The sequence below is a fragment of the Crocuta crocuta genome, unplaced genomic scaffold (assembly GCF_008692635.1).
Source record: "Crocuta crocuta isolate KB4526 unplaced genomic scaffold, BGI_CrCroc_1.0 scaffold216, whole genome shotgun sequence".
In the NCBI taxonomy this organism is placed as follows: domain Eukaryota; kingdom Metazoa; phylum Chordata; class Mammalia; order Carnivora; family Hyaenidae; genus Crocuta; species Crocuta crocuta.
The window spans coordinates 679,148-696,059 of NW_027531504.1; the positions used below are offsets into that span (position 1 = coordinate 679,148).

Sequence of the window (16,912 nt, forward strand, 5' to 3'; positions counted from 1 at the left end):
GGCTGGAATGATGAAAATCTCTTGTTTTGACACAGGGATAGGAAGACTGGCCAGTGGAATAGGATAAAAGACACAGACCCAAAAACATATAGGAACTTGTCATAGGAGCATGGCTGTTACAGGGAAAGCATGCACCATTCAATAAATTGGGTTCCACGTAGGGCAAAAAAAGTAACTAGATTCTACATCGACACTAGGCACAAAAATAGATTCCAGATAAACACTTAAAAAATAAAAAATAAAACCTTAAAACCTTTATATTTTTGTGACTTCGGGATGAAGATGTGTTTCTTTGAAAAGATACAGAAAAACAGTCATAAAGATTAATATTCAGTATATATACTTATAAATTAATTTAAAAACCCCAAATAGATTAAGGAAAAGTAAATGCAAATGGCTGATAAGCGTAACAAGAGCTTAATCTTACAAGTAATTACAGAAATATAAAGGCCCAAAGTAATATCATTTTATACCCACTAGAATGGCAAAATTTAAAATTGTGACTATTCTAGGGGCACCTGCGTGGCTCATTTGGCTAAGACAGATTTCTACTCAGGTCACGATCTCCTGGTTCCTGAGTTTGAGCCCCAATCCCACTAGGCCTCCTCAATCCCCCTATCTCTCCGCCGCTCCTCTGCTCTGGCTCCCTCTCTCAAACATAAATAAGCTTAGAAATAAAGAAAAAAGAAATCTTACTGTTCCAAGTGGTGAGTGTATTGAATAATGGGAACTGTCGGTGGTAGTATAAATTGTAAACCAGTTCCCATTACTGAATTATCACTCAGTTCATGACCTAGTAACTCCACACCTAGATTCTCTGCAAAAACTTAAGCATCTATGTAGATCAGAACTTCATAGTGGCATTGTTTATACAGGCTGTACTCTGAAAGCAATCCACATGTCCATGGAATAAACTATGGATCGTTGAGTTACAATAAAATATTATACAGCAATGAAAGTGAGAGAACTATGGCTACACCTAATAATATAGATTCTCTTAGTGATGTAATCTGAAGCGTGAGAGGCAGAATATTACAAACCATACGGTACATTTTTTTTTTCTTTTTGGCACGGCCTAAACGCAAAAACCAAGCAAGGTTAAGGGTACGTATGTGTGGTAACAAAACTTAGAAAACAGGGGGAACTAAGATTTACACAAAATTCAGGATAATTAAAAAAAATATCTCTGAAAGGGGAATGGTGGGGGAATGGGATGGAAAGGCAATCCTGAGGAGATTCGAAGGGGTCTGGTAAAATTCTACTTCACAAATGACGTAGTGTGTTCACCATGTTTCTTAACTTACATATTCTGCAATTTTCAAATATTACAAAAATGTCAAACTTAAAAAACAAAACTAGAAGAGAACATACCCCAAAAGCGCTACACGCGCAAGCTACCGCCCGCAAGGCACTCTGGGTCCGCAGTCTCGTGGTCGGTTGCCCGTGGGGGGCGGAGCCTGTGGCTTTCTCTACGCATGCGTCTGACCACCAGCCAATCAGCGATGTCTCCAAACTAGGGGCCCTTGGCTTTTCTCTCGCGGGAATTCTGAGTTGCCTCAGAGGAGCGTCGACAGCCAAGCAGATACAGGAGGTGAGAAGCTGGGTTGTTGGATACTGGAGTGGCGGGGACACCGGTAGAGAGACCTGTATCCATGGCCATAGGCCATTGGCGGTATTTTCAGGCGGGAGGAGGGAAAGACTGTCTAGCGCGGGAGTCCTAGTTAGAGGCTTCTCTTTATTTGTGAGGTAAATCTTTCCGATTGGCAGGACCTGGATGGGGCCTCTGACAGGAAAATTAAGTCCGTGAACTTCACCGAGGGCAAGGCCTTGAGCAGGTGAGGGACTGGTGGAAAGCCGCGGGCTGAATGGGATCTGACAGGTCTAGACGCCCCAGGCAAGTTTATATGGGGGGGGGAAGGAGAGGGCTGAATGGAATCTGACAGGTCTCGACGACCCAGGCAAGTTTATATCTGAGGAGCAGGTGGGCCTTCGTCTGTCCCTCGTCCCCGCCCCAAACCCGTCAGAAACAATTAAAATGAACTGAGGGCTTCTCTTCACTTGTCCTCGATGTCTGTATTGTGAAAAATCTTAGGTGGAATTGTTATTTTCCGAGGCACAGATTGCAGAACATTTTTATTTATTTATTTTTTGCGGTAAGCTTATTTTGGGGTATGCTCACGACCTATCCTGTCAACAACTACAGTTTTGCTTCGTAACTGAAATGCACAAACTAGATTTGCCCGAATGTAGCCAGAATCTGGCAGAGGCGGGGTCAAAATTCAGATCTCCGTCCTCAGATGCGAACTCTTCGTCGACGCTGTGACTCTCTTTCTTAACTTTGGGGCCAACAGATTAAGTGAGGAGACTCCCCAAATGTTATTCAACTAAGATAATCTTTATTTGATATCGCTAATTTTGAAATTTACCAGTTTACTTAAGTGATGTCTTTGGATTCAGAAGGTTTGAGAGATTTATTTTTTAAAAGTCAGGAAACATCTAAATATGGTGCCGTCTGGAAGAAAGCATAGAGGGAAATCTGGGAAGACATCAGTGGAAGATCAGATCATAAGAGCCTATGACTTTGAGAAAGAAGATAAAAAAGATCTGAGTGGTTCAGAGGAGGATGTCACCGAAGGTACAGTGTTTCTAATATTATTGGGCAGTTACCATGTCCTGTACTTCCCTTGTGTTGAATGCACCACATTTTAAACTATAATAAACTTTATGCATAAAGCATTTTGATGTGCTTCATGTTTCTCATTTGGAGTTAGAAAAGCTTACACAGCATCTCTTGCCTTTACAGTCATTATTCTCCAAATGTCTGATTGATTGATAAGTAAAATATATAACACTTATGGGATAAATACATATATAAAAACAAATAAAAAACCTGGCCTACTAGGCACATTAAGACAGGAAGACTTGCAAAACTGTTCCTATAAAATGGTCATGGATCCTGATTTAATTGCATCTAAACTGCAGAGGAAGTACTGTATTTATATGTCTGCTTTAAAAAGTTATGTTGGCAAAAAATCCTAAAAGCCCAAAAATTAAGATATTATACCATGAAAAATTACCAAAATGGCATACATAGTTTTGAAAATATTTTTCTTTCTTATTGTCAATGCAGGGAAGACTCCAGTAATTGATAAGCATGGGAAGAAAAGGACTTCTGCAGGAATATTTGAAGATGTGGGGTGATGTGCTCAAAATAATTTTTGCCTTTTACATAAAGTACTTTAAGAAAAGTCTACTTTGGTTGTCCGGCAACTATTGTATGTAAAATACTGGGTGTGTGATATTTTGATCCTTAATTAAAAGGTTTTTTTAAATGTATTTTCACAGGGGTGAAGTACAAAATATGCTGGAAAGATTTGGAGGTATGTTTTAGGAGATATCTGTATTTTAAGAAAATTGTTTTAAATCATATAATACATAACTTGTGTAATAGGACATGTTAATCAGTGAACTACAAGACTGTTACCTAATGCTCTGTCCTCACATATAAGACTTTGTGTAAGTATGTGTGATTCAACTACAGAGACTTCCTTGCTTAACCTTCTCCAGTTGTGAATGTGATGAGTAAGAATGGTACTAACAATGGTGAGGGAAGAGTGGTGTTTTTATTTTATACTGTTTGAATTTAATGGACTATGAAATTTTAGAACAAAAATGGAAGGGGAAAGTCTCTACCCCTCTTTTGTATGGACTTTACAAAGTCATGGACCAAGGTTACAAACACATGTATCTGTATACATGTCAGTTTTTCATTTTCTCAGTTATTTTCTATGACATTCCTTTGTTCCTTAGGAGGGGCAGTATAAATTGAAGGCTTTAAAATACCTCTTTATTGTTATTTTTTACATTATTAAACTATATAGTTGAGAAAGGCAACTTCCTAGCTAAAAAGAGATATATAATAGGATTAAAAGATTATAAACTTTAAATGGTATATGAAATATTAGTTACATTTACTGTATTAGGAGATAGTATTCATAAAAAGTCAGTATTTGGCTCTTCTATACAAATTATTTATTCAGTCAAGTATTTTGAAGGCTTTCATGTATTTGGTGGTGGAAAAATGTTTGTTTTATAATGTTTTCTAAATTTATGATAGGTGGGTATTGGAAATATAAAATATTTGTATAATAATACAGATCTATCATGATTGCTGAAAAATAACTGTTGATGGTAGTTCCCTATGCATGTATTTAGCAAAGTATTATGGGTAGAAAAAGCTCCACAAATCACTATGAAACTAATATATAACATTGTGTGTCAACTATAATTCAATAAGAAAATAATTTCCTTTAATAAGTTCAGGAAAAAAAGTTCCACGAAAGTATTTAAAAGGGTTCTTGAATGAATTTATTGAATATTTACTTAAGATTTTTCTATGCTTGTATTGTGCTGCTTTTGGTAAAAATGATACAGTATCACTGTATTTTTAAAAATAATTTTCTTATTTAACTGTTTTTATCCTTTTTGGATTCTTTTTAAAAATAATTTTATGTGTTTCATATGATGAGTTCTAGCAATAATACGTCTAAATGAGTTCTTTCAGTTGGAGAGTATTTTACAAATTTAGAAAAATTTAGCCCTTACTAGTGTTTTCTCAGGAAGACAAAAGTCTATCTTTGAGACCCCCCCTTTTTTTTTTCATGTTTAGCTTTTTCAAATAATCTCAAAGTTAAAAAATTAATTCTAGGAAAGTCAGAATCAGGATACTTACAGCTCCAAGTTTTCTTAGAAAAAAAAAGCAATCTTGCTTTTTAATAGTATACTTTAATTTTAAATGTCTTTCCAAAACTGTAAACCAACTATATCCCTATTTAATTTGAACATGTGGCAACAAAATAATTTTCTTCATTAAGATTCAATAAATATTATTTTTCAATAAAGCTGACATTAACAAGGCTCTTCTTGCCAAGAGAAAAAGACTGGAAATGTATACCAAGGCTTCTCTCAAAACTAGTAACCAGAAAATTGAATATGTTTGGAAAACCCAACAAGAGCAAAGGTAAGGTTGTAGGTTTTTCAGACACAACATTTTTATAATTTCTTAGTATTCATTGTTGAAATTATGAAAAATACTATCACCTTCTATTTATTGGTGTCTCTAGTCAAAAATACGTTTGGCTTGACTTTTTTCAAAGTCCTTTAGTGTTATAACTGTATTCCTTCATAGACTTGAGATGATTTCCTAGAAATCCATGAAGATTATCTTTTTCTCCATTTAAATAGCCATTGAGGGTTTTGTTTTGTTTTTTTTTACTATAAAGGTTATTTACATTCATTCCAGAAACTCTAACAGACTGAATGAAAAGTGAATGTCATATTGATAGTTACCTATTTAACAATGTAGAAAAAGATCAATTTTATTCTAAATAATCTTTATATTTTAGCTGATGGCTTAACTGTTACTGTTTACAAAATCATTGTTATACCAAAATGGGGAGAAAATTAAGTGAAATATTTCTCTTTGGAATCCTTCATGATAAACATAGGAACTTTATTCAATGTTTATCATATTGGAACCTATATTTAGATGGAGAAAATGAGAAATAAACTGCATGGAGATAAAATGGACTTTCAGGAAAATTTATGTCTATAATAAAACTTCCATAGGTTTCAGAACTAAAGCATGTGAAAGGCTTTTCTGTTAGCTGGTTAGGAAAATAAACACTTCTATAATTAGCATAATTCATAATTTTACTTTTTGGTTCCACATCTGAAAATTTAAGGAGCCATTATTTCCTTCTTTTATTGTAATATAAATTATGTCAATTTTGTTTTGAATTTTTCCATTATTGGTATGAAATATGAAAATATTCATTCTTACGTTTTACAGGCAGAAGCTTAACCAAGAGTATTCTCAGCAATTTCTGGCTTTGTTTCATCAGTGGGATTTAGATGTGCAGAAAGCTGAGGAACAAGAAGAAAAACTAGCTGTTAGTATCATAATCATACTTAGTTTTATAATTGATCTATTATAACCAAGTGTCAAGTAGGAATGGAGAGCCTAGCTATGTATATATCTGTGACACTCAGCTGGGTTCCACTTCCCATGCTGGTTGTGTTTTGGTCCTTCTGAATGGTAAACCAGAGAATAATGGGGCATTCCATACTTAGAAAAGCTGTTGGCCTTTGCTTCCTATATTGGTTGTAATTCTTGCAGTTCCAAGTGACAGAAATTGTCAAGGTACAAAAAAACATTATTGGGTTATATAAAAGAAGTCCAGGGGTAGTTTGGCTTCAGACATAGCTGGATGCATGTAAGGAAGGATTGCTTAGATAGTGTCATTTGGCTCTGTCTCAATTCTTAATAAGCTCTTTCAGTGTGATAAGCAAGATAGCTTCTTGCATTTGTAAACTTGCTACAAGTTTAGTAACCCCAGTGGACTTAAATAGACTTTCTCAATAACTGCCAGGAAGAAAAGTCCTCTGGAGGAATATCATTGGTCTGGTTTGGATTATTCTCCCATTCCTGAACCAGTCATTATGGTTAAAACATGGTTTTCTCTTAATGGCCAGACTGTTGTTACATGCCCATCTCTATGGGAGATAGAAGTCAGCCCCCTTCCCCATATATAACTATGTTAACTATCATGTTATTTAATTCTTTTGTTTATAAAATTATCACACATTTCTTATTTAAGAGTTAAGGTACTATTCATATTAAATAATCTTAGGGTTGATGAGCTCAGTTTTAGAAATGTTAATATGAGGGGCGCCTGGGTGGCTCAGTCGGTTAAGTGTCCAACTTCAGCTTAGGTCATGATCTCACGGTTCATGGGTTCGAGCCCCGCATAAGGCTTTGTGCTGACAGCTAGCTCAGAGCCTGGAGCCTGTCTTTGGATTCTGTGTCTCCTTCTCTCTCTGACCCTCCCCTGCTCATGCTGTCTCTGTCTCTCTCTCAAAAATAAATAAAACATTAAAAAAATTAAAAAAAAAAAAGAAATGTTAATATGAGACAAACAAGGGGATGTGTTGAGCAGGCCATTGGTATGAGTTGAGTTCTAGAAAGAGAAATAAGTTGAACTTACAAAGTTGGGAGTTCTCAACATAAAGACAGCATTTAACCATGAGATTGGATAAGATCACCAAGGGAGTGGTTGTAAATGTAAAAGAGAAGTAAGTCTAAGAACTGAGCTCTGGAATAAGTACTTCAATGTTTAGAGTTCAAGAAGATGAGGGAGAACCAGTAAAGGAGACTGAGAATGAGTTGCCTAATAATTGGTAGAAAGAAAATGACTCCAAGTGAAGTCAAGAAAACCTTTTGAGAGAGAGAAAGGATAAACTTTGTCATATGCTGCTTATAGGCCACATAAGGTAGATCTGGCAATGTGGAGGTTGTTAGTGTTCTTGATCAGAATGATTTTGGTAGAAAAGTAAATACAAAAAGTTGACTGGAATGAATATAAGAGAGAATAGGAAAGATGGAAATGGGGTGGTAGCCTGAGTAGAAAAGGAATAGTATGTGGGTTTTTTGTTTAAGAATGGAGAAAAAGTAACATGTTTGTGTGCTAACAAAAATAATCTTGAGAAAAAATAAGTAATTGAAAGAGGGGGACAATTGCTGAATTCTTTAGAATGGTTGGGACATGAAAAACTTGGCTGTTACAGAGAAAGGATAGTTCATCCTTAAAAATAGGAAATAAGGTAGAGTATGTGAGCACAGATAGATGTAGGTTTGTAGGTAGATAATAGTAATAGAGACCCAAAGTTCTCTTTGTATTACTTTTATTTACTTAGTGAAATAATTAAGGTCATTGGATGGTAGAAAAGAAGTTGCTTTTTGCAGTCAAATGAGAAGATATAAAATACTTTCCTGAAGAGTGGGCCAGTGAATAGACTAGGGAAATGTAATTTCCAAGTAGCAGTAAGGACCCAATTTAGGCTGTGATCACAGTGATCATGATTTAAAGTGAGACCTGCCAGCATGTGGGGTTTTCTGCAGTCATGACCAGCTGCAGATAGCGTAGCTGCAAAGGTGAATTTGAAGAGTTCAGAGTAGTATCTAACACATGGTTACTATGAAGTTTGTTATTGTTAATACTATGTAGAGGTTGTAGATATTGGCAATTACAAAATCTAGGGTATGAGCATATGAGTAAATGGCTAAAGTTGGATGGGAGACAAAAAAACCACTGGTGGAAAGTAGGCCAAGAAACTGAAAAGTTATTGGAAGGATTACTCATGTTGATACTGAAAGTACCAAGAATTAAAACATATTTTGAGTATTTTTAAGTGTTGCTACTCAATGACTGTTAGGTTTACTACATTATTGTTGTATATAGTGGTGAACTTGGTAATAATAGTTAAAAGTGTTAATTTTTTTAATGTTTATTTTTGAGAGTATAAAAAAACATTTAAAAAATTAAAAAAAAAAGGGGGGTCACCTGGGTGGCTCAGTTGTTTGGGTGTCCGACTTCAACTCAGGTCATGATCTCACGGTTTGTGGGTTCGAGCCCTGAGTCGGGCCCTGTGCTGACAGCTAGCTCAGAGCCTGGAGTCTGCTTCAGATTCTGTGTCACCCTCTCTCTGACCCTCCCCTGTTCACGCTGTCTCTCTCTGTCTCTCTCTCTCTCTCTCAGAAATAAAAATATTAAAAAAAAATTTTTTAATGTTTATTTTTGAGAGACAGAGACAGAGCATGAATGAGGTTGGTGCAGAGAGAGAAGGAGACAGAGAATCTGAGGCAGGCTCCAGACTCTGAGCTGTCAGAATAGAGTGTGACCCAGGGCTCCAACTCAGGAGCCATGAGATCATGACCTGAGCCAAAGTCAGACGCTTAACCGACTGAGCCACCCAGGTGCCTCTTAAAACAGTGTTGATTTAAAAACTATATCTTTTAAATTAAAGAATTATTTTTTGCCAAATTTTAAATTTTACCCAAATTGTTATAATTTTTTTTCTTTTACATTTGTAGAACCTGTTTCGACAGCAACAAAAGGTTTTTCAACAATCTAGAATTGTTCAGAGCCAGAGACTGAAAACAATCAGACAGTTATATGAGCAGTTCATAAAGGTCTGTTGTATTTGGTTATGTAATACATTCTTATATAACATTATATTTGGAAATATAAGATAAATATTTCCTTCTAAGTTTAAGGGGAACATTTTGCTTATATATTTTAAATTCTTAATTATTTCCCATTTTTATTTAAGTGTTATATTTTTATTTTAATGTTCATTTTAAGACTGTTATTGTGGTATTATTAAAGACATGAAATGGTAGATTGGGAATTTTACCTAAATGTATATATTATACATAAAATTCATACTTTATTAACTTTAGTAGTAATAGTTCTATCTTAACTAAAAATAGAACATTCATAAATTATTTTTAGGTAGTCTTTTACTTGTCTTTGTATCTCTAGTATTTGCTAAATAGAAAGTACACAATTGAAAATGAGGAATATTTTATTTTCTAATGTATTACATATGTACTTTATGGTATATTTACTTTCAGGATTATTACAGTGACAAAAAAATAGCTTTGTGTGCCAACTGATAATCATGAGATGGCTCAGACATATACTAGAATGAAAAAGTCAGTGATTAAAAATTTGTGGATTGAGAATTATCTGAGACAGGCATATTAGCAAATTGTGGTTTGTGGCATTGGCCTCTTATTCATGCAGATATATATTTTTTTTAGTATTTGTTCATAGGAGCTCATTGGAATCCTGAACATACTTTTTTTTTTTTGATGTGGAGGATGCTTTTAAATAATCTTGTTCAAATATTACAATGTCACCCTTTTAAAGGAACTGGGATGCTCTGAATAAACTAGTAAAATAGTTTAAAACAATTAGTTTTAAAGAATTTTAATATGTATGTACACCAAAGTTATTTTTAGAAGTGTTTCCAGTCAGACGCACCTGAGGAGCTCAGTTGGTTGAGCGTCTGACTTTGGCTCAGGTCATGATCTCATGGTTCAGTTTGTGAGTTCAAGCGCCACATCGGGCTCCCTGCTGTCACTGCAGAGCATGCTTTGGATCCTCTGTCCCCTCCTCTGCCACTCCCCTGATTGCACTCTCAAAAATAAATACATGTTTTTAAAAAAACTTTCTAATCAGCTTGCTCTAATGCACTCTAAAAACCATTTGTTAATTGGTGAAGGTAGATAAAGTGCTAGAAAAGATTTCTTCTAAATCTTATCACTGTTACACTTAGGAAGTTTAGTATTATATCTGATTCCCTTATTCTTCACATCCAGTTATTAGTAGGTCCTATAATTTTTGCTTCTGCAATGGTTCTTTTAATCCCCATAGCTACTATCCCTAGTTTACAACCTCATCATTCTTTGCTTATACTATTAAACATCAGCTGATTTTTCTGTTCATCAAACTACTCTTCCATAGGTCTGTCATACTGTCTTCCTAAAACATCTCTTCCCTCTTGAAAAAGTCAGTAACTTCTCATTTTCAATTCTTATGTATTCAGTATCTACCCACCCCCTCCAGCCCATAACGTGATCCTCTTTTTATGCTTCAATTACCACATTTGTCTGTTAATTCCCACTCCTCCAGATATTTGCTTTCTCTGAACTCACTATGTACTTCCATTATGCTTCTGCTCTTGCCCTAAAATACTTTTACGTTTTCTTTCTCTATTGAAATTGTATTCTTTTGCCAACTAAATTAGAGTTATTCCCTATATTTTCTACTACATAGCCATAGCAAGTTGCATTTCCATTCCTATTATAAAATTTTACATTGTTTATAGTTTCTTACTGGAATAAGAGTGTGATCATATATTGTTTTTTAATTTTTCTACAACACTTAATATAGTTCTTTTTATATAGTACGAGTTAGGACCACTGTTTGTTAGATGAATAGTAAAGATTTATAACATAATTTGTTTCTCATAAATTGAAAAAAGGTACAGATCATTTTATTCCCTCTAATACATTCACATCCCATTGACTATTAGTCATAATAACATAATAACTACCTGCTATTTTGAAATCTTATTAGAAATTTTAAAAATTATGGCATTCTTTTTTTTGTTCTACTTTGACCGTAATATTAATAGTTCATTAACTTGTTATTCTGAGTAAAGTACACTACTGTCATACCTCCTATAATAACATTTGATCCATGTCTGATGCTTTTTATTCCTTTAGTGGGTGTCTTGGTTTCTACTGTTAATTAGAATATTTTTCTTTGGAATAAATAATGCACATTATTTAAAGATCCTACCTTTTTAAAATTTTTTAAAGTTTATTTTGAGAGAGACAGTGTGAGCATGAGCAGGGGAGGGGGAGAGAGAGGGAGAAGAATCACAAGCAGACTCTATGCTGACAGTGCAATGCAAAGCCCAACATGGTGTTCGAACTCATGAACTGCGAGATCATGACCTGAGCCTAAATTCAGAGTGGGACACTTAACCAACTGAGCCACCCAGGCACCTCTTTATTTTTAATGTTTATTTTTGAGAGAAAGAGAGTGCAAGTAGGGGACTGGGCAGAGAGAAAGGGAGACATAGAATCCAAAGCAGGCTTCAGGCTCTGAGATGTCAGTACAAGAGCCCGATGCAGGGCTTGAACCCACTGACTGGGACATCATAACCTGAGCCAAAGTCGGATGCTTAACCGAGTGAGCCACCAAGGCACCCCTGGAGATCCTACTTTTGAAAACTAATTATACAGGTTTAGAATCTGAGATGAAAAGTGGTGGTAACTGAACTAGCCTTTTGCGTTTTAGAGTATGGAGGACTTGGAAAAGAATCATGATAATCTACTTACTGGCGCACAAAATGAACTTAGAAAAGAAATGGCTATGTTGCAAAAAAAAATTATGATGGAAACTGTAAGTCATTATATTTTAAATTGAGAAAAAATAAGGATTAATGCAAGCATTGAAATATTTTATTTGCTGAAACATGTATAACACTTATCTAAAAATTAAACAAATGTTTAATATTTCTTTTCATGTAACAGCAGCAGCAAGAGATGGCAAGTGTTCGAAAGTCTCTTCAATCCATGTTATTCTGATGACTCTTTGAAGGAAGAACTTGAACCTAAATAATATGATACAATTATAACATTAGCTAAGAGGCATGTAATTCTTTACAGTGGTTTAAATATTTTAATTTAAAATAATACATCGTGTTAATCTTTAGTTTCAGTGTAAGAACCCCTTTCTGTTAACCTTCACATAAAGCTGAACAGTTATGTGAGTAGTAGCAATTCCTAAATTATATATACCAAGCCTTCAGTTCTTTAATAGTAATTGTGAATTTTTCTCTTTAACACTTGTCAGTTAACTTCTAGCAATAAAGATGATTTAATTTCAGGTTTTGGTTTCAGTGTATCTGTATTAATCCCAACAGTTAGAAAGTACAAGTGTAAAAGGTTAAATTGTTCTTCCTTAAGAAAAAATACACAAAATCCATGTTATATATACATCCTATCATATATACTCATTAAATTACACAACCAATTCTAATTAAGATTTCAAAAGAAAATCTATTCTATTGACTTATTAAATTTATTAAAAGCAACCTAGGTTTCTGTTCATAAATAAACCGCTAAAAACTATTAAGAAAACCAAACAAGATCTATAAATAATCAGTTTTAAGATGTGGATTTGTGAATATGTCATTTCCACAAAGACATCAAAATGGCATTTAATCAGGCTTGGTCCACAATTAAATGACACATGCCCTTAGTAATGATTAAAAGTATATCTAACATACCTAATTACTTATGGTTTAAATACTTCATAATGGTCTTTAAATTACCTAGAAAATATTTTGTTTTTCAGGTTTAATATTCATTAAGTATACAGAAGTTTGATTACATTCATTTCCAAACTTGAGCAGTTAATTTTATACCTTGTCTCTAAAAGTGTTCATTTTTTAAAACATAACATATGAAACATTTGATTTAATATTTAATTGTTTCACATTTATTGAATCAATCAAAACACAAATATCCTCTTAGGGGAAAAGGAGTGATTTTCTCCTGTTTTTCCATGTTTTAAATTCTAATTTTTGCCCTTATTACCCACCTTTACCTTAGTTTTAAGGTTTTCCAAGTCTTAAAAAATAAGTCCATACTGATTCTCTTTTTCTAACTGTGATAAGTTATACAGAAAGAAATTAATGATTATCTAAGGAGACAGTTCCTAAGCATTTTTGCATTGTGTAAAGGACTTCCCTTTTTAAGCCAAAGTTGGAATGTAAATCTTAAGTATTATTCAAATACTTTAAAAAGTCCTATCCAAACACTTTAAAAAGTTTACCAATAGAGGCAAAATAAGTACTGCAGAGTGATTTCTATGTACTTAATTTACATATTTTATCCTTTTAAGGAATATCACCTTTCACTATTTTTTCAATATGCCTTTTTATTGCCTAAGATATAGTATGTGTTCATTTCCCCTTTAATTTTGATTACTTCATCGTATGGCTTATGGTCTACAGACTGTTGGATAAAATTAAAAATAAGGTAAGATGGGAGTGTGAATCACAACAATCCTTGTAGTAGTTCCAATTTTCATAATGAGCAACATAAATACTTTTAAGTGAGTGGAAAGATAAGAATCAGTACATAATGTATTTAGTGATGGTTCAAGTGATAATTATATCATCCTCCTATCCTCATGAGTCCATGTGTATTTGAGGTTAATTTGGCTGATATTCTAAAGGGAAGATATGGCCATGTTTTCATAAACTACTAATTTTCTTAAGTCAACTGTGCTTTCGTTGCTGTTTAAGGATTCATAAAAGGGAATGTTTAATGTCCACTTTTTTGTGACAATGAAATTTTAAATCAGAATATCAAGGAATGATGTATAAAGATTCATTTGTTTTCTGAACTGGTAAGACAAACTCCTTTTAGTAAACACAAATTATGGAAAATTCTAGTAGCCCATTTAAATTCTAGTTGCAAGCAAGTATTTCCTTTTATAGAACAGTAATTAACATACCTCTTTTGAAAAATGGCTAATTAAAAGAAATCATTTCTTTACATATGACTCAATTACTGTATTACAATCTATGAATTTATGCAGTGTTATGAACTTACTTGTCAATTTTTAGCAATTAAAGTAAGCATTGCCCTTAAGATAGCTAAAATCCTTTAAGTCCTAAACTTTTATGTAATCCCTTAGCAATGGAAACCCAAAGTATCTGATAAGGATTTTTGAGATAAAAAGACTCATCTTTAGAACCACAGTGGTTTACTTTCTTATCCTCAGAAAACTGAAATTTCTTTCTTTGGTTTTGTTTTTAATTTATATATTGTAATACTCTGGTAAATACCTATGATCAAAAATGTCGATATACAATGAGGGATTCACAACTGAAATAAATATATAATGGAATCTACAGGACTTAATATTTTTCATTCAAATATAACCTTATTTATTGTATACTAGCCTCCTGCAAAGGGGAATTTCCTTCACTCATAGGTTCCCCTAACTGCTTCTCCTCTTTTCCTTGGGCTATTAGTCAATATGCTTGTGAACCTGTTCAGGTGCTTCATGACATGAAGTCTTGAAGATATTTAGATGAAGGTGTCTTGAAATTTGCAGGCACAAAGCACTAAAGTACATCATCATATCAAATGAAGAAATGACCTTTGGAAGCAAAAAATAAAATGGATTAAGGTCTATCTTTTCTGAAGCAGTAGCTATTTTTCTGTCCCCCTCCCTATCCCACCCTGCAGATCTCGAACTTTAACCTAAATTCTTCAACAAAAATACTACATTTTCACGTACTTTCATATATCTCATATTTGGACCTCACTATAATCCTCTGGAACATGCAGGGTATTTCACAGTTACAAAAACTGAAGCTCAGAATGGTAAAAGGCCTAGACAAAAATACAAAAGCTTGAAAGTAACAGAACTCATCCTCTGACTCCACATTCTTTCAATTTTCTGCTGTACAACAAAGTCATAAATTTTCTATTAGAAGGGACTATCAGTCACTTAATAAAATCATCCCATCACATACATTTCTTTTTCCTTTGAGATGGTTGTAAGAAAGGCCTGGAAAAGACGCTATAGTTGAGGAAAGATATATACAAAATGTGTTGAATACAAAATTAAGGAGAAAGGCACACTCTCAAAAGTTTACTAGAGACCAAGGGCATATGCTTCCTTTCAGAAAAAGGAAGCTCGCAGCTCTGCCAGTGGAGAAGGAATTCTCACCCATGAGGGGAAAATCTCCCTGATGTATCATTTACTTGAAAAGCTCTATTTGACCTTTTTCTCTCTAAAGCAAGAACCTTATGGCTTTTGTTATTTTAATTGTCATCCACATGTTTTTTTGTTGTTTTTTAATTGTGATCCACATAGTGTTTTAGAGAAAAGTTCAATTTGCCTTCATCACCATAATCTCTACCACTGGCATAAACCAGTCCAACTCATTACAAAATAAGTGTTTGAATTATTTTTTTTAAGTAGGCTCCATGCTCAAAGTGGGGCTTGAACTCAACGACCCTGAGATCAAGAGTTGCATGCTCCACTCACTGAGCCAGCCACGCACCCTGTTGCTTTAATTTTTCACACCTGATGTTTTAATTACATTAACAATTCTATTTGGCAATGTACATTTAACTTTAGTAAAAGAAACCCTACGTTGACTATTTGGATATTTTGAATAATTACCTTCTATTTTTAAAATTTAGATTGTTTTGGAGCCCTAAAATTATGTATGGCAAATAGCAAATTAAAGAAAATTATTCTGATTTTCAAACACTTTTTAGACTATTGCCTGAAAAACTTCCAAGTATTAAGATTTATATCTCACTGCCATTTGAAGAATGGAAGACTTTTGAAGGGACCATGAATGGATATTAAACTATTTACTCCAGAAAAAGAATAATACTATAGAACCTAGCATAAAGGATCATCAGATGTACAGTGGTCCATGCACAGAACAGATATATTTTAATGCTTAAATCTAACAAATAGGGTAAATTATTCAAATTATCAAGAGATTCACTGACAGATTTCTTTTAGTACACTTTAGTATGTGTTTATATATCACTAACAATTAGGTGAAAGTCACTGAGGTCCGGAGGTAGGGGAAAATAACGCAAAGCTGTTCAGAACCACTATTAATTGAAGACCATAAAGACAATATCTCAATAAAATAAAAATTGAATAATGCTCCCTTTATCCATGTTTGTGATTAAGGTGTAACAACAATGATTTTCTTTTCCTCAGATGGCTAGAGCTTCTCTCTCAAGAAGCTTTATATGTTTTATAATCATTTTGAATAGAAACTAATATATATATTACCTATATACCACTTTCTTAAGCAGGACATAGGCAATGAGAATTTAACCTTTGCTTGATGAATCATCATTATTGATATAATGTCCTCATGAGCCATACAGGTACATCAGGTTGCTTAATTTTAGCACAAAATGGTTTCAGAATTCCATACTTGGTAATACTGTCTTTTCTGTTTTGTTTTTTCAATATTAACTGACAGTTCTTGATGCAAGAAGTACCCACCTTTGCTAACACTAACTCCATCTAATTTACCAGTTACCCGCTATAAGTTCGGTATAATTCTAACAAGCTTGAATAAGTAAGATACTTAATAAGTATTTACAGTTGTCTCGGTAGAGAGAAGTCATTTTCAGTAGGGGAGAAAGATCTATTTTTAAGGTACACAGTTGTGTTTTTAAAGATTTAAGCTGTTGAAAGCCTGATCTCCAGATAATGTGGGCCATTTCTATACACACAGAAAAATGATTAATGGCTTAAAAGGAGTAAATTTTTAATATTCAGAAACATTTACAGTATAAACTAGACAGTAAGGCTATCTGCTATCTCACTGAAATGACTCTTAAGCATAGGGTTATCTGACATCTATTAAAAACAAATAAAAATCTTAGCAGAAAAGAACTTACCATTGCTATCCAAAGAACAACATATTC

The 16,912-nt window shown here is 33.8% G+C and overlaps 2 protein-coding genes across 9 annotated transcripts in view; one reads left to right on the forward strand and one right to left on the reverse strand.

Moving 5' to 3' along the window:
- Positions 1–1,538: 1,538 nt before the first annotated feature.
- Positions 1,539–12,298, forward strand: SYCP3 (synaptonemal complex protein 3). 5 transcript variants are annotated; one of them, XM_077772202.1, is made up of 10 exons: positions 1,539–1,591; positions 1,768–1,835; positions 2,486–2,635; positions 3,131–3,197; positions 3,346–3,380; positions 4,903–5,020; positions 5,852–5,951; positions 8,933–9,031; positions 11,715–11,819; positions 11,951–12,298. In XM_077772202.1, the coding sequence occupies exons 3-10, from the start codon at positions 2,503–2,505 to the stop codon at positions 12,002–12,004; spliced, it is 711 nt and encodes a 236-aa protein (XP_077628328.1). In that variant the 5' UTR covers positions 1,539–1,591; positions 1,768–1,835; positions 2,486–2,502; the 3' UTR covers positions 12,005–12,298. The 5 variants fall into 5 exon arrangements, with proteins under 5 accessions (XP_077628328.1, XP_077628332.1, XP_077628330.1 ...); XM_077772204.1 differs by having other exon boundaries at positions 1,545–1,591; positions 2,490–2,635; XM_077772206.1 differs by lacking the exon at positions 11,715–11,819.
- Positions 11,857–16,912, reverse strand: part of CHPT1 (choline phosphotransferase 1) — a 20,332-nt gene continuing 15,276 nt past the window's right edge. Inside the window, exons 8-10 of one of the 4 annotated variants that reach the window (XR_013337106.1) lie at positions 16,886–16,912; positions 14,395–14,594; positions 11,857–12,030 (exon numbers count right to left, since the gene is read on the reverse strand). Coding sequence is in view for 2 of the 4 variants with exons in the window: in XM_077772200.1 (XP_077628326.1) it covers positions 11,986–12,030; positions 14,484–14,594; positions 16,886–16,912 (183 nt within the window). In the remaining 2 variants the exon portion in view is untranslated. Of the gene's footprint in view, positions 12,031–14,374; positions 14,595–16,885 lie in introns of all 4 variants that reach the window. The other 3 variants (XR_013337107.1, XM_077772200.1, XM_077772201.1) reach the window with 3 other exon arrangements.

Coding starts and splice junctions, on each gene's coding strand:
- SYCP3 (XM_077772202.1), top strand. CDS start 2,503: ATGGTGCCGTCTGGAAGAAAGCATAGAGGGAAATCTGGGAAGACATCA. Junction 2,636..3,130: donor AGAGGAGGATGTCACCGAAG/GTACAGTGTTTC, acceptor TTGTCAATGCAG/GGAAGACTCCAGTAATTGAT. Junction 11,820..11,950: donor AAAAAATTATGATGGAAACT/GTAAGTCATTAT, acceptor TTCATGTAACAG/CAGCAGCAAGAGATGGCAAG.